Below are 26,613 nucleotides of genomic sequence, written 5' to 3'. Positions count from 1 at the left end.
ATTGGTTGGCCTGGAACTTGCCCTATATCCCTGACTAGCCTGGAACACACAGGCATCTGCATGTCTTTGTTTCCTAAGTGCTTGGAATAACGGTGTGGACAACTACGCCAAGCAAAACAGGGCTTTGATCTCCATTTTCATCCTTGTACCCCGTGTTCTAGTCAAACTAAACTGTTTATTGATCCCTGGATATGAACAATATTTTTTGAGAAAAGGAATCTTATAATGTTGTTCAGTACCTAGGCTCAAGTTGTTCTCCTGCCTCAGCTATCTTGAGTAACTGGAACTACAGGTGTGTGCCACCACTCCTGGCTACTTTATTTTTGTTTTTGCTAGTCTTATTCCTCAAGCCTGAAACATCCAGCTTTCCACCATCTTTGTCTGTTCATCCTTCAAGATCTATTACCGCACCCTGAGTAGAGAAGATGCTCAATATGTTTTGGTTGCGGCAAATCTCCGAACTGCCATTTCTTCTTTTTCTCTTTGACATCTATTTAGTTTATTGATTATGCCTAATTCAGTGATTGCTGCCCCTACTCCCACTCCTTTCTCTTGAGAACACAGATTTAGATGGTAGCAGACTTAAAGAAAGCTGAGAGAGAGAGAGAGAGAGAGAGAGAGAGAGAGAGAGAGCCCTCAAGAAATGAAAGAAATAAAGCAGAGGTAGCATGGGTCACTTCCATGGAACTAAAGCTCAGGAAATCAAGAAAGATCTGTGTGCTAATGACTTTCTGTTACTATGATAAGAGACCAAGGTCAAAACCAACTTATAGCAGAAAGCATTTCTTTTGGTTTACAGTTCCAGGGGGATAAGAGTCCATTATGGTGGAGAACCATGTCAGTAAGCAGCAGGCATGGCCATAGGAGTAGGAAGCTAAGATATCCATCTGTTAGCAAGAACCAAAGAGAGTGAACTGGAATTGGGGCAAGGCTATGGACTTTCAAAGCCCACCCCAATAATACACTTCTTCCAGCAAGGCTGCACCTTCTGTAACCTCTCCAAACAGTACCAAAGTGTTCAAATACCTGAGTCTATGGAGAACAGTTTACATTTCAACCATCACAATCTGACATGAAGGGAAAGTTAAGTTGGTCCTCAAAATTCCATTGTCCACTTGTTGTCAATCAGATTAGCTAGCCTAACTGTACATATATCTATATGAATATGTGCTTTGCTACACATTCAAAAAACAGCTCCAAGGTTGTTAAGAAGCCACAGCTACTTCCTAGACAGGAAAGAATCCAAGAGCATGAGCCCCCTCTCTTTGTCTAAATCCCTGTACTCCTCAGTGTCCTTCCCGTCCTCTCTTTCAATAGCATGAACTTTGAACAGTTATAACTCATAGCAACCATGGAGACAGCAATGAAACAATGAGTATGACCCAGGCAAAGAATACTACTAGAGTGAGGGTCAGGAAATTGGGGTATTACATTTGGGGCAGGTTTGGTAGAGTATTGAGATGTTGGATAAGAGAGTAGTATATACTGAGACTAGATCTTTGGAGATTGGATAAAATGAGCATCCATGATCAATATACACAGACATAATGTTTTAGTTTTCACACGAGGAATAAGAGAAAATAGCTTGTTCAACTAGAAATATGTTGGAGTTCTAGGTACTGGTACAACTGTATATTATGTTCACAATATCTGCAAAGTGGTTCTCATGTGAACCTAAAAGGAGCTATGTACCAGTAAGAGATTGTAAATAGTGTTTTCCAGATACAATCAGGCTTTGTTTGAAACCCTGTGTCTGTAGAAAGGAAGACTGAGATACAAAGTTTTATTTTGGTGAATGTCACATTCGAGGTAAAATATACTTTTCATGAATAGGCCTACCGATAGGTATATAATGTAAGGGGAAATGCTGACCACGCCTGCTTGGGAGCTGGCACATGTGCACCCATAGAAGCCCGTACCTCCCATGCACATACACACATGCAAATTATAGTTTTCTTAGACTATTTATGAATAAAAAGGTGATATTATCACCTTATTCCTCTTATGTTGCTGGACTTTTTTGAGAGCAAAAGGAAATGACCATGAAATGGTTTGAAAAGTTAAAGATAATATAAAATGATAAAAACTTTAGGTTGCCTTAATGTCAGTAAATTCCTGCACCAGCCTACAAAGTCATGAATGTTACCTCTTCCTCAGTCAGGGCATATTTACAATTCTTGGTCTGTAGCAGACTTGGTAAACTTGTGAAATATGAATCTACTGAGCTGGTGGTATGGCTTAGTAGAGCAGCACTTGCTTAGCATGTGTGAGGCCCTCGGTTTTATTGAGGGGTGTATACCTACAATTCTAGGAATTTGTGGGCTGAGGTAAGGGGATCACTATAAGTGTAAAGTCAACATGGGCTATAGAGTGAGGCTCTGTGTCACCTTTGTGACACACAACTACCCACCCCCAATAGTGGGAGAGAGCTCTGTCTTTTGGCTGATTGATTCCCATATTACCTTGGTTCTCATGTTCATTGTTCATTGTTTTCCTCCCCTTCTCCTGTTTCCTGCTGGCTTCATACCCTCTGTGATGGCAGCAAACTCTGGAGATGAACCTCACCAACCTGGTTAAACGCAACAGCGAACTAGAAAATCAAATGGCCAAACTAATACAGATCTGCCAGCAAGTTGAGGTATGTAACACTAATATTTGCAATTCTTTCATTAGATCTGAATTGGAAGGTCTTTGGAGAAACTTAAGTTTTGCCAGACTTTAGCTCAGCCATTTGGGGTGAAGGACTAAAAGATAGTGTAGACGATCTCATGCCTTTGGGAATTTTGTTCTAAGAAAGGTCACAGATATGGATGATTTTCAAAATTAGGTAATGGTGATGGTTTGTGGGGAACAAAGGATGAAGAGGAACTCCTTCTTTTCAAACAGTAGATGGTATGAGAATCATAAAGGAAGTGATCCTTCACCAAAATGAACGTTATCACTTATAAAGTCGTTTCTGGACAATTTGAGAATCACGAATCCTTAGGTTAGGGTGATGTTCAATGCAGCATTCTTTCTGATCATCATTGCTTCCTCCCATCCTAGCTTATGTTCCCTTCATCCCATAGCCCTGGTCCTAACTATATCCTCACTCATCATCTTTTCACTTATTTTTGATTCCTCTACTTAGACTTTTTGTAATCAACAAGCAATGTCTATGATTAAATTGTCTGTGAATTGTGAACTGCTGTACAAGTATAAGGTTTAAAAATATTACCAACATCGAATATTAAAAGAGCTTAGAAGGACCGGTCAGTGGTGGTACACGCGTTTAATCCCAGCACTCAGGAGGCAGAGGTAGGCGAATCTGTGAGTTTGAGGCCAGCCTGGTCTACAGAGCGAGTTCCAGGACAGGCTATAAAGCTACAGAGAAACCCTGTCTCGAAAAACCAAACCAACCAACCAAACAAACAAACAAAAAGAACTTAGAAGGGGAGTTCAGTGCTCCTTGGCAGGACAGAATAAAAGGTTTTATTCTTTCTTCCTTCTTTTTCTTAAAAGCATTTGTTGAACTCTACATATTGGGTATTTTTTTTCTAATTCTATATAGAGTCTTACAATCCATTCTTAATCTTAATCTTGTATAACAGATAAGTAAAAGAGATCGAGTTTGTTTTGCTTTAAATGATGAAATCATTTTATCATGATCCCAGTTCAGAGTTCCTCTTTAAGACTGAAGAATATCTCCTAAGGCAATGAATCCTTATGCATAAGTAATTCCACATCCCCTATTGGATTAGTCTTATTAAAGTTTTGAGTTTCTTCTAGTATAGATGAACATACACTGGTAATATAATCCCTGCTGGGCACCGATCTATACAAAGTACATGGTGTACTGGTTAAACTCACACGTGAAATGGTAGAATGGGATGCTGTGAGTGCAGGGAGAAGCATAAAGGATGGAAATAAGGAGCATTGGAGTGTTGGAAAACTGGATTCCTGACTTGCCTCTTCTATGAACCAACTGGTTACATGACGTTAAGTAGGTTAAGACCTCTGCTTCAGTGTCCTTAGCTGTAAAATGCAAAGTGGACCTGACACTGTGCTTTTCACTTCGTTTCCAGATTTCATGGGTCATGGCTGTCAGTGATCACTTTCTTTATTTTGTCCTCTTTCTCTACTGTCTCATCCTTTCCAAGAAGGAAGAAACAAAGCAGAAAGTTATTACTTTTGAGTAGTCTTCAACCAATCAAAATCCCTCTGTGCTCTATTTTATCAAAGCTTCTGATTATGCTGTCAGATTATAGTGTAAGGAATCCAGAGTGTCAAAGGGACAAGAGAGTATTCTAAGCAGAAAATTGGATAAGGGATGCCTCAGCTTAGAATTTACATGATTAGCAGGGGAGTAATAGATGATAATGAATAAATATGGTTAGAAATAAGCTATCCTTGTATTCATTCTAATCAAAGGACTGCTAAGTATAGAGAAGGTAGTAGTGAAAAAAGCAAAGCTGCAGTTTATCCCATTGTTCTTACATGTTAGAATCTCTCTAAAATCTCTTTTCCTGATCCCCGGGAAATTTATCATCTTGGCCAGCCTCACCTAAGCACAGCACTCTTCCAACCTTTCCCAGCCCATTCTGGGAACCAGTTCTTCTTAATATTTGTTCTGTTCCTTTGAAGTGGTAGCAGCAGGCCTCATAAAATAATCCACCATTGTGTTAGTAGGGGAGGATGCACTCTGGCCTTTGGATAACAGGTGATTTTTCTTTCTCTGGGTGCTGGGGCAAATGCTAGGCAAGTGTTATACCATGGAGCAGTATCATAGCCCAAGAAGTGATAGTTCAAAGTGGCTTTCTGAAGTTAGCATTCAGAAGTTAACCTATGCCTGAAGGAAGTAGTGCTAACACTACCATGTGTAAGTAAAGTAAGAGGGAATCCCATGGTGATCCAGTAAAGCAGCTATTTAAATAGCACCCTTAGGGATGCTTGTTAAGTCCCATTATGTTTGCTACTGTCTTCTCTGGCTACACAAAAGATCAGCTTTTTATGTATGGCATCATGCTAGGTAAAGGAAAAGGGCTTAGACATACTATGTACACACAGAATGGCCTACACGCTATAAAAATCCACTCTGACGCGGTTACACTTGTACAGGGACTATAGATAATGGAATAAAAACACTACCTGGGAACCAACAAAGAACAGTGAGATAATACAGTAGTGTTGAACATGCTACTCTATTATAGGAGTTAATAATGTATAGTTTGTTCCATTTAGGATTCTGTCCTGAATGAAGTTGGGAGGAGTGGTAAGGCGGTGACCAGGAATCGACAGAAGTTAAGGGGAAGGGGTTTGCAGGTGAATGCGATTAAAATACATTGTATAAAATTCTCAAAGTATTCATATTTTTCAAGGGCCCATTCTGGACAGGGTCCCTCCAGGATGGTTTATGAAACTCCGTGGCTGTTCTTTGTGCCATCATCCCTTCTGAAAGCTTAGAGATATGCCCTTACCTTCCCCTTTAATAATAGGGCGCATCCAGACTACCTATTATACTCATTTAACACAGAGCCTATATGTCCAAAAGGCTTCAGGACAAGCCCCAGGATTAGTATTGCAGTTAAAGAAGGGACTTGAGATTTCAAAAATACTTGTAAGTACTTCATACAACGAAATAAAGAGTATGATAATGCTAATTATGAGAGCCAGACAATGAATGGTGTCTGGGTCCCCCATTTTATCTCATCTAGATTTGTCTGTAGAGAATGACTTCTATATTCACAGTGTAATTCAAGCAGTTCACATTGGGCGGTGGTGGAGGATGCCAGCTACAACACAACACTTTTGCAAGAACAGGAATAGGTTATATTCCTGCCAAACCTGTTCCCCTTCCTTATTGTTTGAGAGTGTTTTTGTCACAGGTTGCCTTTTCATAAAGAGTCCATAAATACTGCCTCCCCATCCTGGTTTTTCTCTGTTCCCTATTATCCTCAGAAAGTAAACAAAGCTGGACTCTTCCTATTATTACAGAGACAGAGGTTAAGATCAACCACAGATTTATTAGCTGAATGGTAGCTTATACTTGAGACTCAGCTTCCAGAACCCCAAAAAGAGGTGCTTGGAAATCAATTCCTTTGGGGGTAGAGACCACGGCAAAGAGGTAGATGCAGGCCCATTTCTCTCCTTTAATCTGGCTAAGGAAGGGCATGCTTTGACCTTGATACTCTGGCCACTTGAACTCTATATTTAGTTCTTTGTCCTGGCTCATCAAGCATCCTTTGTTTATTTTTCCAAAGGAAATCTCTGTATAACGCATAGCTAAGGGAAAATGTATACCAACAGATGGTTGCTTCCTTTTGGCTTCCAAGGCGCCACAGTATTGTGAATAATAGGCATTCCTGAAAATTTGCCAGGGAAGGAAAATAGTTAAGTACGTAGTAATCAGTGCGTCAGCGGTGCTTCTTGAGCATACACTATGTACTCGGTGTGCTGCAAGGGTTAGAGAATACAAAAGAAACATGCTGCTGATGAGCTCCAGGAACTTATGGTCTGGGGAAAGCACAGCCTCTAGCAAGAAAAGAAGAGCAGCATGTAGTGTAGGGAGTACAAATGAAGACTGCTTATCCCTTCTCCCTTTGTTTAGCTTTGTTCTGAGCTTTTAGACCCTGAGCACATTAAACAAACAAACAAGCAAACAGCACTTTCCTGAATATGCCATGTGCCACTTTCTTTTACTCCTCTCCCAAACTGCTACAGTACAAGGACTAGCCCACCTCAGAAGCTCTGTGGGCAGGTTGATACCATCTGGCTCTTCTCAAGTCTCTCATGGGGCTGAGTAGCTCGGCAGTGTCTGGACAATGAAGAAACAAAGGCAATGGAGAGAAAGCCTCTGGGGAAGGAGGGAGCGGGGAGGGGGAGAAGGAAGTCCCTTCCTTGCATTGAGGAATTTAAGCTTTATGCCTCTTACCAGTTCTTAGTTCCAGTTGCTTTTGAAAATCTTGCTCTTTGGTCTTGAAAGTTTAGGTGGCTTTATGTTCTTCATCTATATTTCTGTTACTTGGGTAGTTGGTGTAGGGTGGGTAAGAGTGTGTTTAACAGGAGTCTAACCATTTCTCTGACTGGAAAGAAAATGGATATGTTAAAGGAAATTAATTTTTAAAAGCATTGCAGTCATGATTTCAACAGTGACTCTTAAAATACATAAGGTGGTTGAGCTAGAATTAAGAACAGAATCTAAACCATTTGATCACACACTGTGAGGACATAATAAAAATGAATGAGTAATTACAGAGAAGTGAGCCCAATCAGGGGAGTTTTTTTAATGAGGAAATGCATTTTAGCTAAGTGCTGAAGGAGGAAAAATAACCTCTAGAGAGGTAGGCAACAGAGATATTAATGAAAGTGCAAATGTCAGATTGCAGGGGAAAAGTGGTACCCCATGCTTGGGTGTATAACAATAAATAAAAAATGGCACCTGCCTCCAAGGAACATGTAGATTGGCTGAGAACCTGTCAGACAAAGTGGCAAATCTAATGCGAAGGAATCCTTGTTGTAATGAAGACAAATGCAAGATGACAGGCTGGCACAGAGGAAGAAACATCCAGATGTGCTCGGGGGACTTAGAAAAGAATGCAGAATGGAAATGCAAGTGGAGTTATCTCGAAAGTGAATAAACTTTTGCCAACAAAAATGTGATAAAAGATTGAAGGGGCTGCATGCAGGAATATAAAGAGGTGATCAGCATAGAGGTATTCAGGGGAATAGAAGAAATTTGATTATACCAAATCTAACATTTGAGAACCATTGCAAAAAGGCAAGTCTGGAGAAATAGCTCAGACCAAGAAAATGATGGGTTTTGTTCACCATGGGCAGATAAAGTCTAGATTTTATTCTAAGGAGTCTAAGGATCAATGGGATGACTTTAAGCAGATGACTGACTTGATAAAATCTGTGCTTAGAAAAACAGTCAAGACTGTGAGATGATAAATGGAGCAGGAGTCACAGGTCACAATTGAAGACAAAAAGACTACTTAGATTTTTACTGATACAGGGAAAGTCTATCACCGTACCACCTTGAACCTGCAGATCTCAGTTGATACAGGGAAAGATGAAGGGCCTTCTGGGAGTAGTGACAGTAAGGTTAGGGAGGAAGGGATAAAATCAACATTTCTAGAAGGTAGAGTTAATATTACTTGGTGATACTATGGGTGACTGTGTATGGGAGTACTAGGGTAGTCCACAGATTTATTTTGTCCTTGCCTGAAGGAATGAACACATCCATTGCTTTTAACTAGATGAGGCAATACGAAGGAGTTCTTTTTAGACATTGGTCATTTGTTGTGCTTGGATTAGAAAGTCAGATAGGAAATGCCTGGTAAGCAACTTCTGGCTGAATATGGGTATCAGGAGAGAGGAGGAAAGCCATCAGAAATAGAGACTCAAAATGTCAGGGACAAAGAAGCCTTCATCATGTGGAAGATTCAACGGAGTCCACCACTACAGAGACATCAAAGAAGATACTGATGGCCTTTGAGGGAGGAGGATGTGTGCAAAAAAAGAAGATAGAAAATAGATGCAGAGAGGCCAAGGAGAAAGAAAAGTGTAGGGGAATGCAAGTTGTAGGAAGCTTGATCATGAAGATGGAGGAAGAAATGGGTGGGTAGTTATTATCCTTTTGACATGCAGAGCAGTTGGACACATACACATGTGCAATCTTTTTTTTCACATATGCCATCTTCTAGCTGCTTATTGTTCTTTTTTTGTGTCAATAATAGGAATCACTAGATTCACTGCCTCCAACCACACATGTTCCACTTCCCTTCCCGACAGCATCCAGCCACCCTTCCCACACAGGACTGTCTTGCCCGGGTCCAAAGCCTTGATTTTTACAACTTGCTTCTCCTAGAAACGGTTGTGTAGGTTCTGGATTGCAGTGTGCTACGGTAGCTTTGGAGATGAACAGATGAACAGATGATATTTGCACTAGCAGCATAATGTTAGGACAGATAGCTTCTCTGAGCCCCAGTTTCATCATCTATACAATTTGTACTGGTGCCTTGAAAGGCAAGGTAATTCATGGAAAGCACCCATGAATGTGCCTGGTGTAAGGCCAAAGCCCCATAATGAATAGTGTGTAACATGAAAAATAAAAGACCCAGAGACAGATATTGGAGTTCAAACTTCAAGCTGAAGATCAGAAAAGCAAGGCAGCCAGCCACTAGCTCTCACCTCTCTGCCTCAGGCAGTACGGGTTGATCCTGTCTCTACGAGCTCTCCACCAAGCCTCAGACTGCTGCCTCTCCTCAGTGTGGCTGGAGACTAAAACTCAGAATGCAGCCTGAGATACTGGGCTCCTGTCTTTTATATACCTCTCTAGGGCTGGGATTAAAGGTGTGAGCTCTAATTCTCTTTTAGACTGATTCACTCTAATGTAGTCCTGGGTGGCCTTCAAGTCACAGAGATCCATCTGCCTCTGTCTCCAGAGTCCTGGGATTAAAGGTGTGTGTCACCAACGCCCACTTTCTATAGCTAACTAGTGTGGCTGGCTTTGTATTCTGATCTTCAGAGGCTTTATTAGATTATAAACAATATATCCCCATATAGTGGAAGAGAGGGGGGGGAAGGAGAGAGGTGGCCCCAGGGAGAGAAGTAGGTAAATTGCCAGAAGTAGTAATCAACTTAGGGTGCCATACTTACTGTTAGAAATTCTTCTCCTTGACCTCAGGGCTTTCAGAAGTATTTATCACTACAAGGCACAGGAAAGTGTCAGTCATTCCAAAATGCTTACAATCAATTTCAAGCTCAGCTTTCCTTTGGGAGGGCATAGTGGTAATAAAATTGTAACACCTAAAACCTGGGGGGTCTCAGCTCCACAGCTCTTTTAATAAACTGCAAGTAACTTTTTCAAATGTGAAACTAACATGTTATGTTCAGTGAGCTGATACTTCTCATCTTTTATTTAGTAGGTGAAAGTTCACTGCCATTCTGCCAGAATAACTAAAGGTTTCTTTCCGTTGATACTTCAGTAAAGTTGTCAATTACCCTGTCTAAATTCTTCTAGCTTACTGCCTCTAAAGAAAGGCAAAAGGAAAGTTTTAGAGAAGAACACATGGTTTCAGCTTGAGTAGTTTAAAGAGACTTCTTTGGGATGTAGTGTTTGTTAGAGAAAATGTTCAGTGAGGATTTTTATAAAAGATGGAAAAGCAAGAAAAGCATACTTGATAGATCCCAAGAAGGACCAGTGCCTTGTGAGAATGAAATACCAATTTTGAGACCACTGTGGAATTATAGGTGGAGAAAATAGTTTCCACGAACAATGGGAAATAAGTGCATACTGACCTAGTCAGTCTATTCAGCAGTGACTAATTCAGAGTGTTACATTCAATCTTATTAAGTATATAGCAATTGACATTTAATATAGATGGAGAATCTAAATCTATTGTGCAATCTGAATTGTGGGCACAACCTATTTTTATACTACAAAAGAAAACACTTTATACTTTTTCAGACACATAATGCATTCAATCCTTCTTCAAAACTACTTTGTGACAATTCTTGACATATTGAAGTAAAATAAAATTTTGAGCATGTTAACTGTTGCAGTGGGAATATTTAGAGGGTATAGATACATGATGAGGTTTAAGGATAAAATGGATTCAGGTTAATATTATGCCCCTACTCCCATATCTATAGGACATGTAAGATTTCAAGTGCGGCCATGTCTTCTTAGCCAAAATGGTACATATAGACATACATTCTCATTCTATTCTAATATATGTCTTAATATGTCAAACCTCATATGTAGCCCCATTTTCCATTTGCTTACCATCCTCCTCCATTTCCCATCACGCAGTATCAAAATCCCAGAAGTCACTATATGACTGGAACATTTACCTAATTTTGACCCTTCCTGTTTGCTTCAGTTTGCCCCAACTCTCCACTTTCTATTAGAACACTAGCAATTCAGCTAAAGACCTGTCCAAACTGTCTTGTACCCTTGAATACCTCTAGCTCTTTTCTTACCTCCAGTTTCTCTTAGATCATCTCAGCCAAAAGGGAAAAATTACTTTGGCCTAAAACAAAAACAACCATTATGACAACCACCATGCACACACAGCTGTTGAGACATCCTTTTTTTTTTATCTCTGTCTTTAAAGAGAAGTCCAACTGCATGCTTAGAAGGGACTGGAAGGAGAATCATATTTGAATAATTTATTCTTGGCACTGTGCTAAAGGAATTCTTGTTTGCATTCTCGGGTGTTTGAGACAACCTTGTGATAGAGTAGGTGATATCCCCATTTTCTTTTAAATTTTTTTCTTATTGACTTTATTTCCTAAACTGAATATAGACCTTTTATTAAAAAAATTATGTTTCAATTTACAAACCAACCCTAGTTCCCTCTCCCTCCACTCCTCCCACCCACCTCCCACCCTTCTCACTCCCCATCCACTCCTCAGAGGGGGCAAAGCCCTCCTTGGGGGAATATTCCCATTTTCAAGCAATGAAGCCAAGGGTCAGAGGAATTTGATGCCTTACTCAATATCATGTATACAGTAACCTAAGATGTAGTAAAAAAAAGGAGAAAAAAAAGGAAATCTCTGGCTCCAAGCTTCTGTTCTCCATACTGTACTGTGCAGCTTAGAGAGCCTGTTTGTTCACTGACCACTGATTCGTATAAGGAGACAGCCCTGGAAAACCCACTTTTTTCTTCACTAAATCTCTGAATCTTTAGAAGATTAGACCAATCTGTTTGAGGATTTGGCAATCCTTAACCTGAGCCTCACATGCATATATTCTTGCCTTTGGCCAATCTTTGGCAGCCCAGGGTAGGCCTCCATATCATATCCTAAGAGGCTGTTTTGGGGGAGGAAGGAGAGGGAGAACAAAGGAGGCATCATGATCAAACTCTTTGCTCAGATTATTTTGGGACCATGTGCCTACTGAAAATAAGGTAGTCAGCTCTAGGTATTAGCACTATCCAACCTATCGTCAGTCGGTTTGTTACAGGACCTAGACTTGCTTGCTGAAATTGCCTGCCAATGTCCTTTTTCTGAAGGCTGGGCGTCACAATAGCACAGGGTAAAAGGAATGTCTTTGAGACACAAGTTTTCTAAACAGTTTCAAAGAATTTGGCAGTAAAGAGGTGTTGCCTCAAGTATACTTAATATTGTCACGTTGAAAACAGACTCTTAAAAATAAACACACCACCACAGTGAAAGCATTTCATTAGATTTCCTCTGCAAAAGTGAATGTGTGTGTGTGTGTGTGTGTGTGTGTGTGTGTGTGTGTGTGTGTGTGTGAGAGAGAGAGAGAGAGAGAGGGGGGGGGGAGGTGAGCTGTTAACTGAGAAGTACATGTACACTGAGGACATTAGCTACTTACTTCTTCAGCACAGAAAGGCAAGCCTACATCTCAGTGCATGTGACAGTTGAGCAGTATTTAGGTATGTTGTCCCTATGTTGTCTTCTCTCTAAGAACATGTATCTTGGTACCCTTGCATTGTGCTATACCTGTCTATGTTAAAGATGGCTGCCTGGGTGTTCATCGTGGTGCTTTTAGAGGAAAAGGATAGGGGAAAAGAGGATGTATGTGGAAACAAGGCAATTGGCCACTGAGATGTTTGTGTTTAAACTGGGTCATGGGTATTGCTTTGACCCCTATATTTTCTTTCCTTGGAAAGGGTTCTTTCAATTCATTGTTTCAATTCCTTGGTGTTTTCTCCATATAAGGGGAAAAGAGGAACAACAGAGAACTTGGCATTTTGTTTCTTCTAATCCAAAATATTGTCTTTCCTGTGGGAAGCTGACCTGCCCCACCACAATTCCTCGTTCTTTTCCATATACCATGCCGATTTCACCTTCTCCACAAAATCAAAGGCCCCAAATGGTTTTGGAATAATCTTAAGCCTGTAAAATTTTAGCTCAAAGATTTCATTGTACCAGTTGGAATCCATGTTACATAAAGCCACACTGTTCCACCCTATGCTCTTCAAAAACAATCTGTACACAAGTAACCATGCATTGGCATGGGAAACAGACAGCTGACTGTCCAAAGATGTCTTAGTAGTAAAATCTCAGGTCCAGGGACAATGTCAATCTCAGGACATGAAGTGACAGGACTAGGTAAGGAAGGATAACATTGGTAGATGGAGTGAAGGGCTATGTAAAGGAAGAGGAAACAAAGCAAGGCATTCATTTACTTTCTACTGAACATATTATAAAGTTCTTGCCAAGTTCCTGGGGGGTGTTTTAGCAACTGAAGAGCCCTGAGTCTTTAAGCCCTCTGGGGGCTCTTCTGGGTTTCTGATTGCTGCCTGGTCACCAGCCAGAGCGCCAAACCAATTGAGGAAGATTCGATTGGCTTTCTAATGGAATGGAATTTAGGTTGTTTTTGATAGCCTAGATTAGATGCCGATATGTAAGAAGCAAACATCTGATATCACAGATGAGTAGGCAAATTGCATACTGTCTGTTTGCCAGAGAGTAGAATTAAGTACCTTCATGCTTTCACACTCCATTTCTGTCAAAAACAGGATATTGGCAGCAACTCATCTGAAAAGAGCCCACTGATTTACAGTGAGTATTGCCAAGTTCCATGCTAACCTAGTGACACATTAGGCTGCAAGGTAAAAACAAATGATGCTCTCAGGATGGGGATGGCGGTGGTGTTGATAATTTTACGCTTTTATTTTTTTAAGACAGGATCTCACTACATAATCCAGATTAGCCTGGAGCTCGAAATGTAGCTCAGGCTAGCCTCAGTTTCACAGCAACCCTCCTGCTTTTGCCTTCTAAGTGCCGAGATTACAAGATTGAACCACCACTTTGAATTTTGTACTTAAAAGATAAACTTCTCCTTCAATGAGTCAGTAAAACTTCAACCACTTTTTCCCTCTGTGGACTTTTATAAAAAAAAATTCATTAAGCTCCATTGTATGTTTAGCATTGTTCTAAAAGTGCTATTAGGGATTGTAACAGGTTTCTTAAGTCACAATGCTGGACTTTAAAGACTTTATAGTCTAATTAGCTGAGCCTACAATATAAAACAACAGTGAGCACTAAAATAGGAGTTCATGACAGAAGGGGGATTGAGAAAGGCTACCATTCTTTTTACCATCACCAGTAGATAACACTTATTAGCATTTAATATGCACCAAGTAGTGTGCTAAGTACTTTACACGCATTATTTCATCTAATCCTCTCAAACACCTCTGAGATAGGCACTTTTATTATCCTTAGGTTTCATTTGAAAAAATTCAGCTGAGATAGGGGACTTGCTCAAGGAGAGCAATAAAAGCTGAGACTAGAGGGGCATGGAGGGACCTGGTCACAAAGGATCATGAAATCATATTAGGTTTGGAATTTACCCTAAGGTCAGAAAGAAGCTAACTGATACTTAGCATGAAGGTATTTCAAGCATGGAATAGGAGTTCATGACAGAAGGGGGATTGAGAAAGGCTACCATTCTTTTTACCACCACCAGTAGATAGCACTTATTAGCATTTAATATGCACCAGGTAGTGTGTGTGCACACACACTAGTATGTGTGTGTGTGTGTGTAAATTATTCTGTGTGACTACTGGATTAAGAATTCTGCAGGAGAATTAGGGATATACCTCAGTGATGGACTGCTTGCTTAGCATGCATAAGACCATGAATTCAACCCCAGTATTGGGTCAGGGAGAGAATGAACCATGAAGATAAAAAGCTGGAGCAGACTAGTTAGGGAATGCTGTGTTACACTGCTTGGCCCATGATGCCCTCGGTACACATTTCTTGGGTGTGGGTAGATTAATTTAACAAAGCTGTTTTGTTAGATTTAGTGAGGTAATAATTAGAAAGGACATAGAAAGGAATGAATTGGAGTTATACTTAGTAAGTGAAATATATGGAATGTGATGACTCATTGGATGTACAGACAAGAAAAAAAGAGAGACAGTTTGGAACAATGAATGCCAGTGTTTCTGAGGAGTTAATCATGTGGCACTTCATTCACTACATTTAAGGACATTAGGGAAGATTTAGATTTCATGGGAAGGAGATGAGCTCAACTTTGGAAACACAACTTATAGTGCCCATTTTTAGATAAACAAAAACTCCAGTAAGTAGTTAAGTATATGACTCCAGATTTTAGGATGGAAATATAGATATGGCAAAATAAAGCTCTTTCTTGATGTAATGGAATTGTTCTCAAATTGGATTTGCTAGGCTGCAGATAGCTCAGTAGTTAAGAGCACTTGCTGTTCTTGCAGAGCAGCAGAGTTCAATTCTCAGCAACCACACTGGCGTGCTCAGAACTACCTATAACTCCAACTCCAAGGCTTCCAGTGCCCTCTTCTGGTTTCCATGGGTATCTACATGCACATGCATGCACACATACAACTAAATATATTTTTTAAATCTTTAAATCTTTGGATTGTGCTAATGGTTGCATAAAGCTTTAAACTTACCCAGAGCCATTGGATTGTTGACTTGAAATGTATTAATTGCATGTAATTTAGCAATAAAAATAGACAAGAAACTAGGGTATAGTGTTAATTGAAGCCTCAGAAATAAATGAGATCATGGTGGGCATGGTGACATGCACTTGCAATCCCAGCCACCTAAGAGACTGTTGTGGGAAGATTGTGTAGTATGGTGAGACATTGTCTCAAAATAAGGTAAAAAGGTAGCTCTGTGGTAGATTGCTTGCCTAGTATGTGAAAACCCTAGATCAGTCCTTAATACCAGAGAAATAAAAAAAGCCAACTGCCCACACCGAAACAAGGAAGAATCCCAACCATGAAAACACCAAAACTCAAGTCTTCAAGAGTGCTAGAATTCTAAGAATACTGGCATTTGCAATGTGTATGAAGGAGCTGGAATATTAGCAAGACAACTAAGACTGGTGTCATGGAAGCTGAGGGAAGACAGCATTTCTAGAAGTAAATGGGTTTTCAGTTTTTGTAACAAGTATCTTTAAATGCCAGTGGATATTAATCAATTGTCAGAGAGAGACTGAATGGCAAGAACTAGGAAGAGCATTAACTGAATAAATGAGGACACCAAAAGAGGAGAAAATGAGATCCAGAGCACAGGAAGGAGGGGTAAGCTTTCTGGAGAAAAAGACATACCCTTTGTCTTTCTCCAAAAGACAGAGGGAAGAACGCTTGAAGAAGTGTGCCTGTTGGGTGTTTTCTGATATAATTTCTGCTTTCTCCCTGAAGTAAGAGTGCTATGATTTTGCTGCAAGTGAGCACAGAGGTGGTGGGACTTGAGGCCTGAGGACTGGACTGCTGTGCTTATAGCTGGGCACCACAAAATTAAAGGGAAGTTAGCCTCTTCGTAGGTCACGTGTGCGAAAGCCCTATATGAGGTCTTGAAATTTACTTCCAGAAAGATAGTTACTGTATAAAGGTCATTTGCTAAAATATAAAAAGTCCTTTTCATTCAATGGATATGTCATGTGGACTTAATTCTGTTCTAGACTGTTTTCTGTTCCACTGATTTAACTTTCTACTCATCTCTCAATGCTTTATTATTTTGATTATAATGGTTTTATATACTGGTTTTATAGTGGACTGGACTTGGTGGCACCTAACTGTAATCTTTGTACTTGGGAGGTTGAGGCAGGAGTGACATGACTATAACACCGGTCTAGGCTATATATTCCAGGCCAGCCAAGCCTATATAGGGAAAGCTTCCCATAAAACCAGCCAGAACAAAACACATTTAACATCTGGTGTCTGTTTTCTGTTGTTTTCTTATTGTTTTAGATACTTGTTTTTTTTCATATGAATTTTAAAGTACTTTTTTTTTTTGGTTTTTCAAGACAGGGTTTCTCTGTGTAGCTTTGGAGCCTATCCTCACTCTGGAGACCAGGCTGACCTTGAACTCACAGAGATCCGCCTGCCTCTGCCTCCCGAGTGCTGGGATTAACGGCATGTTCCACCAACACCCAGCAAATTTTAAAGTACTTTTATCCAGTTATAAAACATATTCAGTTTAGGTATAATTATTATCTTATTACAATTACATATTAATTTTTGGAAGAAATATATTTTTATGACATGAGGTTTTTCATCAAGAAACCTGATGAGATAGTACATCTGTATATTTTTTAGCTTATTATTTTTGATATTTTTTCCCCAAATAGATACTGTACCCCTTTGTTAAATCGAATCCTAGGTGTTTTATAGACCTGTTGAGAATGTGTTACTTTTCCATTTTCACTTTTAAAAAGCATGTGGAGAAAAGCTTTCGATTTTGTGTGTTTTCTTACTGAGCTGATGATTTTAGATCTATAGTAAAGTAGTCTCTTAGATTATCCAAGATGCTTTTATCTTCTCTACAAAAATACACCAATTACTTCATTTTCTTTTGCCTCAACCAAACATCAAGAGCTGTGATGTCAGATCTTCTCACTTTGTCTGTGATTTTACTGGAAAAGGCCTTGCCATGTCACCATCTATATGATGTTGGCTATTTGTTTTCAGCATCTTCAAACAACTTTGTTTCTAATTTAGAATTTTCATTTGGTTTGGCTACTGAGTTTTTTAATTTTAGAATGCGTTACTATAATTCCATATGTTGGTAAATCTTCGAATGTTAAGTCACTCTTTTTCTAGAATGATATTTTATTCCTTTGTTGCCATGTTAAAATTCATTTTTAAATGTGTTTAGAATTTTTAATATATTCAGAAGTGAAATAAACCTATAGTCTTATTATTTCTGATTTTTTTGGCTTTGGGTATTTTGATATACTAGATTCACCAGATCTTTTTATCTTTCTTTGTGGTTTTAAATAAATTCAATGGTATGGAACTAATCTGTTCTTTTAAGAGACGATAGAATTCAGCACTACAACCATCTGGACCTGGAGCCTTTTAAGAAAAGGTTTTGTTTTTTTGCTAATTTTATTTATTTATTTATTTATTTATTTATTGTTTTTCGAGACAGGGTTTCTCTGTGTAGCTTTGGAGCCTGTCCTGGAACTTGCTCTGTAGACCATGCTGGCCTCGAACTCACAGAGATCTGCCTGCCTCTGCCTCCCGAGCGCTGGGGTTAAAGGCGGGTGCCACCAACGCCTGGCAAGAAAAGACTTTTAAGTAACTTTCCAGTCTTCAGTAAAGTTCTTAATCTTTTAATATTTTTTCACTTCTTGGTAAAAATTATGTAATATTTCAATAATTCTCAACTATGTGTCATAAATTTATATCTAATATTCCCCTGTAATTATGTTAGTATCCTTCCAATAGTGTGTTGGAACTGGCTTGCCAGTCCTATGTCATTCCTTCGCATTTGGGGCTTAGTAGCTACATACTGGTGTTTGAAATCCACCATAGTGGAAATTTCATAGTATAAAAACAAGTAAGTGCTGTAAGTTGTGACCAATTGTTGTATCTTTACCAGCCCCACTATTCATTGTCTATAGCTATGGACATCTCTCCCTTTCCATTGTCACTATTATATTTCTTGTATGTATGTATGTATGTATGTATGTATGTATGTATGTATATATGTATGTATGTATATATGTATGTGTTTTTGAGATAAGATCTCACTATGTAGCAAAGGCTATCCTAGAATTCTCTGTGTATATCAGGCTGGCCTTGAATTCACAGAGATTTACTTGCTTCTGTCTTTGGAGTTCTGGGACTCTTAATTTCTTTTCCTTTTTCATTGAGCTTTTAAAGAACCACTTTTGATTTTAGTTATGATTATAGTTATCTATGGTGATTTCATTAATACCACTTTTCTAAAAGTGAATTTTCTCTCCTTATTTACTTTGATTTCCTTTTCCAATTTTTTAGTTAAATTGTTAATTTATTTATCATTTTATAATCTTTTGGGTATCCAATAAATGTTTGGTATTAAGACTGTGCTCTTGGGGCTAGAGAGATGGCTCAGTGGTTAAGAGCACCAACTGCTTTTCAGGTTCTGGGTTCAGTTTCCAGCACCTACATGGCAGCCAACAACCACCTGTAACTCCAATTCCAGAAGATCTGATGCCTTCTTCTGGCTTCTCCAGGCCCCAAACAGACATGGTGCATAGATACAGGTGTAGGCAAAACACCCAAACACATAAAATTTAAAATAAGACTGGGTTCTTTCATTATTTTCTATTGGATTAACAATTTCAATTTTGATATTTTTAGAGTTATTTAAGAGCCTATTCATTTACAAGTAGTTGATTATTTGGAGATTAGTCTTTTGTGATTTTTATTTCTCTTTTGCAGAATAGAGTATAGATTCTTTACTGTTTTAATGTAACTTTGTTCTTCGTGAACAAAGTGAGAAAAATGTAAAATTTATGTAAGCTACAAAATTCTATACACAACTATTATATACATTGATAATTTTGTTCAAGTATTTCAATTCTTATTTGCTTGTGTATGTGTGTGTGTATGTGTGTGGGGATGGAGGCCAGAGGAGGATGTAGGTGTCCTTCTATCACTCTTTGCCTTATCCTCTTGAGACAAAGTCTCTTTGTGAATCTGAAGCTTACCATTGCTCAGCTAGGCAGCCTGCTCACTGAGCTCTGGAGAACTAACTGTCTCTGTCCCCCTCTCCCCCAGTGCTGGGGCTCCAAACTCAGGTCCCCTATACTTATGCAGTAAGTGCTCTTATCTCTTGAGCCATCTCTCCAGCCCTTTTACTTGTTTTTTTACTCGATCTGTTTCATACAGTAGCACTATTTTCCCATTATCATTTCTCTTTATCCTTTCTTTTACTCTTCTGCAGGCTGAGGACGGAACCTTGGGCCTCTCGAATCCTAGACAAGTTCTATCACTTAGTTTCCCCAGGCTTTTTCCTATTTTTAAAATATTTATTTCCTATATGAGTAACTTTCAATTTAGAGTTATTGCATTGTGTTGTCAACAATCTCAGATTATCCAGACATTTCATACTTTCATACCAAAAATACACCAGCAAGCAGGTGGGACTTTCATGTTTTCCTTTACTATGCAATTGCAGAACGAGATCAAGTTCAGTCATTTACACCTAGCCCCTTTGGTCAACTCTCTAGTAGAATACTAGATATCAGATGCCAATTAAAGTTGAGAAGAGGAACTACCACTTGGTTTAGGGTGTGTACTGACATATATGTGTTATCCCATAAGACTAGCATCCTGTTATAAATAAGACAGTTTTTTTTTCCAGACTTGAGTTGCTTCAGTACAGAGAGAAATCAGTGAAATAAGAAATAATTATGATTGAACAGCCCTGCATTCTCCGAGTATCTCCCTTTCTGTTCTTCCTTTTTTTGGGGGGGGGGGTTGAGACACGATTTCTCAGGCTTTGGAAGCTGTCCTGGAACTAGCTCTTATAGATCAGGCTGGTCTCGAACTCACAGAGATCCACCTGCCTCAGCCTCTGGAGTGCTGGGATTAAAGGTGTGCGCCACCACTGCCTGGCTCTCCTTTTCTGTTCTATCCTGAGATATTCTAGTTTTCTGTACGGTGTTTGCTTCACAACTTACTTTCAATGACCTGAAATTCACAATGCTGTGTAAATGAATGAAATTTCCTTTTACAGGCACCCACATTTTTATAAAGGACAAGATAAATGCTATCACCATGGTTCTCTCTCCTGCAGCAGATTCCAGCATCTCTAGCCTGTGTAGTTATGGCTGCCTTTGATCTTGCTGGGTAGCCCAGGTTAGCCTCTAATTCAAAAACCATCCTGCTTCAGCCAACTGAGTGCTAGGATTACCAGTGTACACCACCATGCCCCAGTTCCAATTAGTATTTGAGACAGATTCATGTAGCCCAGGCTGACCTGGAGCTCAATTTTAGCCAAGTCTAGCCTGAGCTCCTGACCCTCCTGCCATTGTTTCTCAAGTGCTGGGATGATGGGAACAATCCACCATGCCCAGAACAAATGTTTTAAAGGACAATGGAAAGGGTGCATAGTACAAATGAGGGCTTCCATTTTTTCACTATAAAACATGGTGATTATTCAAATATGTATGGCCTTTGAAAAACAAATATTAAATTCTTCTTCAAAAACTACCAGATTCAAACAAATCAACTGCAAAGTCACTTCTTTATATAACTAGAAAATTTGAAGTGTGGAACAAGCATTAGATTTTGGCGTTAGGAAATTGTGTCAATCATTATGCAATAAAACATCTTTTTGAGATGTAAACTAAAGTAGTGGGGAATGAAATAATTTTTTGCTTTGAAATACTGCAGCAGAGAGGGAAAAGCACAGATCAAACAAACAGAAATGTTGATGGCTTTTGAAGCTAAAGGATGAACACATTGGGGTTTCACCATGCTGTCTAGCTTTAAATATGGTTAGACAATTTCACAACAAAACTGTTTAAGATGGCAGTAATGTTTGCACTGCAACCAGTTAAATACTGTCACAATGTACAAGGAAAGCATTTTAAAGCCTTCCTTTACCCTCTTGGTAGTCAAACTCCACAGAGCTTACTTTTTTTCTTTAAATCAAAGTCCTTTATTACCACCTCAGTATTAGTCCAGTTTTCTCCTATGCCCATTGTTTCACACTCTCATTGAAGAGAATTTGACAACAGAGAAATAGCTAGGCAAAAGTTAACCCATACTGACTGTCTAAAAGTAGCCCTTTGAAACTGGATAGTAGTAGCTCCTTCCTTTGCTAGAAAGTCTATTTGGAATCTAGCTCTGAGAACATGAGATCTGAACTTGGTAAGAAATCACAGACATGAAGTATCATCATTTATTCAAATCAAAGTGCCTAAGTTAGTTCCTTACCCAAATAATGTCAACCCAGACTTCCTGGTTCTAGCTTAATAAGTGGAAGAAGACTGATTTATCTGGTTTTATACCCTGAAAGTAACATCTGAGTAATAACTTAAACTTTTAAATTACTTAGAAACACTTTCTCATGTTTAAGCACATGAGTGTGTCTATGCGTGTGCATCCCCCCATGCATATATACGCCAGATATAGGCTCCCATTGTATGCCAAATAACTACCAAAAGATTATGGAGAGCTGGGATGTAGTTCACTGGATAAAGTGATTGCTGTGCAAATGTGAGGGATGGAGTTCAGAACCCCAGAACCCACATAAAAGTTGAGACGTCATGGTAGTCAACTGTAATAGCACCCAGGAGGCAAAGAAAGAGGATCCTTGGAACAAGCTAGCTACCTAGACTAGTCAGAATTGGCAAACTCTTGGTTCAGTGATAGACCTTGTCTCAATTAAAAAAAAAAAAAACATAGCAATTGAGGAGGGCACCAAGTATGAACTTCATAACTCCACATGTGTGTATAAGAATGCATGTACACTTGTGAACATGGCACACACATGTGTAACACACCTGTTTAAAAAGATTAGGAGAGTAATCATTTTAAACGATAAATCAAACACTGAAATGGGAGCCACCCAGTGTTGCAGTAAGACAAGTAGGATCATGAATCAAGCATGAGTTTCAGCTTTGGGCAAAAGAAGTGTTGCCTGTTTTTAATCCAGCACAGCAAGTTGGAGTGGGAGAGGACCAGGAAGGCAATCCGTATTTATTTAACTCCTACTATGTACTAAGTACTGTGAGATCCCTATCTCTGTTAGTCCATTTGTTTTTCACAATTGCTCCTGAGATAGTTAGTGTTATTTCTGGTTTACAGGTCAGAAAGATAAGCTCAGAGATAAGTGACTTGTTCAAGGTCACTTGTTAGTTTCAAAGCTGCAGGGCAGACTCTAGCCGACTTGACTCTAAATTCGGAGCTCTTTTGACTTGACTCTGCTGCCTCCTGGGGTAGAAAAAAAAAGTGCTAATAAAACACAGAAACGGCACATGAAAATCCTCAAAAGAAAGAGGGGCAGTTTTCCCAAATAATAGTTTAAGCTACAAAGGGCATGATCAAAGAAAGGACAGGGTGACTTTGATGGTTCCGGTGGTAGGTGGGTGAGCTGGGGATGTAGCTTCATTGCTAGAATTGCCTGCCTAGTGTGCGTGAATTCTTGGGTTCAATGGCCAGCACTGAATAAGATTATATCTAGTACTTGGGAGGTAGAGGCAAGAGGATCAGAAGTTTGGGGTAATCCTTAGCTACACAATTCGTTTGAGTGCCCTTGTCTCAAAAAAAAAAAAAAGAAAGAAAGAAAGAAAGAAAGAAAGAAAGAAAGAAAAGAGAAAGAAAGAAAGAAAGAAAGAAAAAAAGAAAAAAGAAAGAAAGAAAGAAAGAAAGAAAGAAAGAAAGAAAGAAAGAGAAAGAGAGAGAGAGAATATAGATAACTTAGATATTAGCTTTGGAGTTAGGCAGCCCAGCTTGTGCTGGAACCAGCACTTGCTAGTTGATGTGATTGTGATGGTTCACTTTACCCCCTGGGATCTTGGTTTTATCATCAATAAAATGCAGACATTAATTAGTATCTGTCCCATATACCTCATGGGTGTTGTGAAGATAAATATAGACATGAAACATCTCCATGATGATTCTACAGCATTTACTTTCCCCATGCTGTCACTAGGTAGATACAGGTAAATAAGGTTAAGGATGTCACTATGGGCAAATTTGTATGGGAAAGAATCTCTATAAAGGTAGGCTTTTGTTTAGCAACTGTTGGGTGGGGAAACACAGGTTTGCTTGCCTTGCCCTACTGGTGATTGAGAGAATTATGTCATATGGGCATTATACGCATAAATACATATACATGAACACAAATGCATACATATGGCTTTGAACAACAAGGCAACACCTATTGGGATCCCTGGGTAAGCCTATGTTACCCCGTGACTCCAGTAGCACTTTTATAGTACCAGAGTTGCTATTGTTTTGATAATCAATCCTCCTTCCTACTGCAATGCCAGGCAGGCTAATAGGTCGATTCCCTGCTATGCTACACAGAATGGAGATTGAATGGGGGACGGTATACACTCATTGATGTGTTACAGAGTATTTTAATGAGCCTCCTGTATTTAGAGATGTACTCTGCTTGGAGCTCAGAGCACAGAATGGATGGAGTCCCCTCTCTCCAGAAGCACTATAGAGGAGACTAAAGCTGAATGCAATTATGGTGTTACATTTTTTGTAAGTAAGTGACTAGGTTAGTTACCTTTCTTTCTTTGACACCTATTTCTTCTGGACTCCAGCTAATATCTTTTGGCCTCAGAGCCTGGGGATTGTGTTAATTATGGGGTAGCCCAGAGCAGAAAAACAAGTATGGGCCAGCCAAATTCCTTTCTAGCTAACCATATGAAATGTAATTGGTATTTTGTCAGAAATCAGTCGTTGACCTCCCTCCTGGCATAGCCCTTTTGCTCTGAATGATGATAGTAAATAGTTAATGGTGTAGTTCCTAGTAGGGAGAGAGCCAATCCCTTTTGGCATTGACCTTTTGTTCTGAATGATGATAAGAAATATGACAGTGTGGCAGCAGGGAGTCTATCTCACTTTTAGAGGCAGAGCAACCCTGTCCTACAGTTTGGAGGTCACTGCATTTGAGAATGAGATTAAGGAGTGTAGATATAGAAGGAAGAGTAAGAGAAGGGACCTAAGCAATCTCAGGGAAAAAACAAATCATGTATGGCCCAGTATGTTCCAGAAAACAAAGCAGATTATATTTTTAAATATATATTTAAATATAAAATATAAATATAAAATTAATTCAGATGATGAACCAGTACTTACTTATTTCTGCAAATGTGGTAAATTCTATAGCAGTAGGAGTCACAGTTGTCATCGTCATTGACATAGTGGTAAAACAAGCCAAAGCAAAAGGAAACCGACACACCATACATTAGAAATTGTATAGGATGACTTAATTACATCGTTTAGTAAACATATACAAACCCTCTGAGACTGGATATTAGTATTGTCCTCTATAGAAGAGAGGAAATTGGGACCACTTACTTCTTGTTAAGGAGAGTTACATAGCAGTATATTTTGCTCTAATGACCATTTTTAAAAATCCATTTCCAATTTTAATTGAATTTTGTTCTTTTAGTTTGTCACCCCTGGAGTTCCAGGGAACCTTTCTTCTTTTATATTGTCCTTAGAAATTTGCACTTCAAACTTCTTCTGGATGATGGTCACATATGTATGTATATATGGATAGACATCTATATATTAATATAGATCTCATTCTTTTTCTTACCTCATACCCAGCAAGTGCCATATGAAGTAGCTGAGACCTTTACAGATATACCCTCAAGACATATTTGTCTTTTGTCACAGACTTGGAGCCTATTCTGGGACTTCCTATCTCAGTGATGTGCTCAGACATGACTGCTCAGGGTCTTGCCCTTGGGGCTCTGTCCTGGTACTTCCCTGTCTTCTCTCCTTACTCTTGACCTGACTGACACTGTGTAGCCTGGAGGAATGTGCCCTCCCTCTATTGTAGCTGATTTCATTTCCTGCTTGGGCTTCTGTCTTTTCTAGTGATCATCTGCCTTTTCTGAACATGCAACAAGGACTTTGGGTTTGACATCTGAAATCCACTGATTCTGAAAGAGTCACTTCATTCTCAGAATAATTCCCTTCGTGCCCTTAGGTGTTAGACTTGGAATTTCCCTGGACCTTCCAGTAGAGATTGCTGGCTCTGAATGTATGTAGGGACTATTTGGATGTTGTATCCATCTCAAAGAGCGTCTCGATTTTTCCCACAGCTCAGTCTGAGACTAAAGAAGGTATAGAAGATATAAATTTCTCTTCACCTGCCACTCCTTTCCCTCCTTCTGCCATTCGGACAATCACAGGCAGGACGGCTTTGGATAAAGCTTGGCTAGGAGCCAGCAACTTTCTGGCACTGCCACTGCCACCCACAAGCTTCATGACCTCAGGCCGAGCAGCATATGCACACCTCTACGATTTGTTGTGCTGCAATTTCCTGATGATACATATTTCATGTGTTGAACTATCAGCTTCCTGAAGGCTGTGGCCATGACTTTGCTATAGTCATTTTGAAAACTACAATCTCTAATGGTTCTTTCCAATCCATTCTGTCACGCCCCCCCCCCCATTTCCCATAATGTCTGAAGGACTGGGCTTTCTAAAATGCAAAGGCATCATGTGGCTTCCCTTCTACAAAGACTGGTTCCTCATTGCATTTAGAATAAAGATTTATAAGACCCATCATGATCAGGACTTTGTTTCCCTAATTTATGTTACTAGTTCTTTTAGCATCTGCACTTTGTGTTTTGTTCACCAATTTCACACATACTTAAGCATATGTTTACCTTTGGCCAGCCACTTGAAGTATGATGACGGGCATAAAACTTGTCCCCACAGGAGGTAAACTGTTTTTCTTTTCTTCTGGCTGACAGTTTGTCCCATAAGGCTCTGTTCAAGTGTCTTTCTCCCCAGGAAGCCATGCCTCATGCACCATGAATCTTCCTAGTTTAGGTACCTCCCTTCTTTGTGCCCAGAGTACCCTAAAAACACTTTCATCTCAGCGCTTCTGTGAAACTAAGGTATCCTGAAGTCCTTTGAAACTTTTAAAAATTCTTCTCTCATACAATACATCCTGACTGTAGCTCTCCCTCACTCTACTTTTCCCAGTTCCCACCACCGCTTCTCTCCCCCAAGTCCACTCTTCCTCCCCACCTCCCCCAAGAGAAGAGCAGACCTCCCAGGGACATCACTGAACACAGCACAGCAAGATACAAGAAAATAAGACCAGGCACAAACCCTCACATGTAGGCTGGGTGAGGCAACCCAGTAGTACAAAAAGAGCAGGCAAAAGAGTCAGAGACCCCCT

At 39.5% G+C, this 26,613-nt stretch overlaps 1 protein-coding gene across 3 annotated transcripts in view; it reads left to right on the top strand.

The window, feature by feature from the left end:
* Mid2 (midline 2) overlaps nt 1-26,613 on the top strand; it is a 96,989-nt gene that overhangs the window by 27,441 nt on the left and 42,935 nt on the right. For 2 of the 3 annotated variants that reach the window (XM_027433598.2, XM_027433599.2), the window contains exon 3: nt 2,543-2,638. The exons of the other annotated variant lie outside the window; for it this stretch is intronic. In XM_027433598.2, coding sequence (XP_027289399.1) covers nt 2,543-2,638 — 96 coding nt within the window. The remainder of the gene's footprint in view (nt 1-2,542; nt 2,639-26,613) is intronic. 3 annotated transcript variants of the gene reach the window in all.

This window comes from Cricetulus griseus, chromosome X, assembly GCF_003668045.3.
Source record: "Cricetulus griseus strain 17A/GY chromosome X, alternate assembly CriGri-PICRH-1.0, whole genome shotgun sequence".
NCBI classification, from domain to species: domain Eukaryota; kingdom Metazoa; phylum Chordata; class Mammalia; order Rodentia; family Cricetidae; genus Cricetulus; species Cricetulus griseus.
Note: the sequence above shows the minus strand (reverse complement) of the source record. Positions and strands in the feature narration are given on the sequence as shown.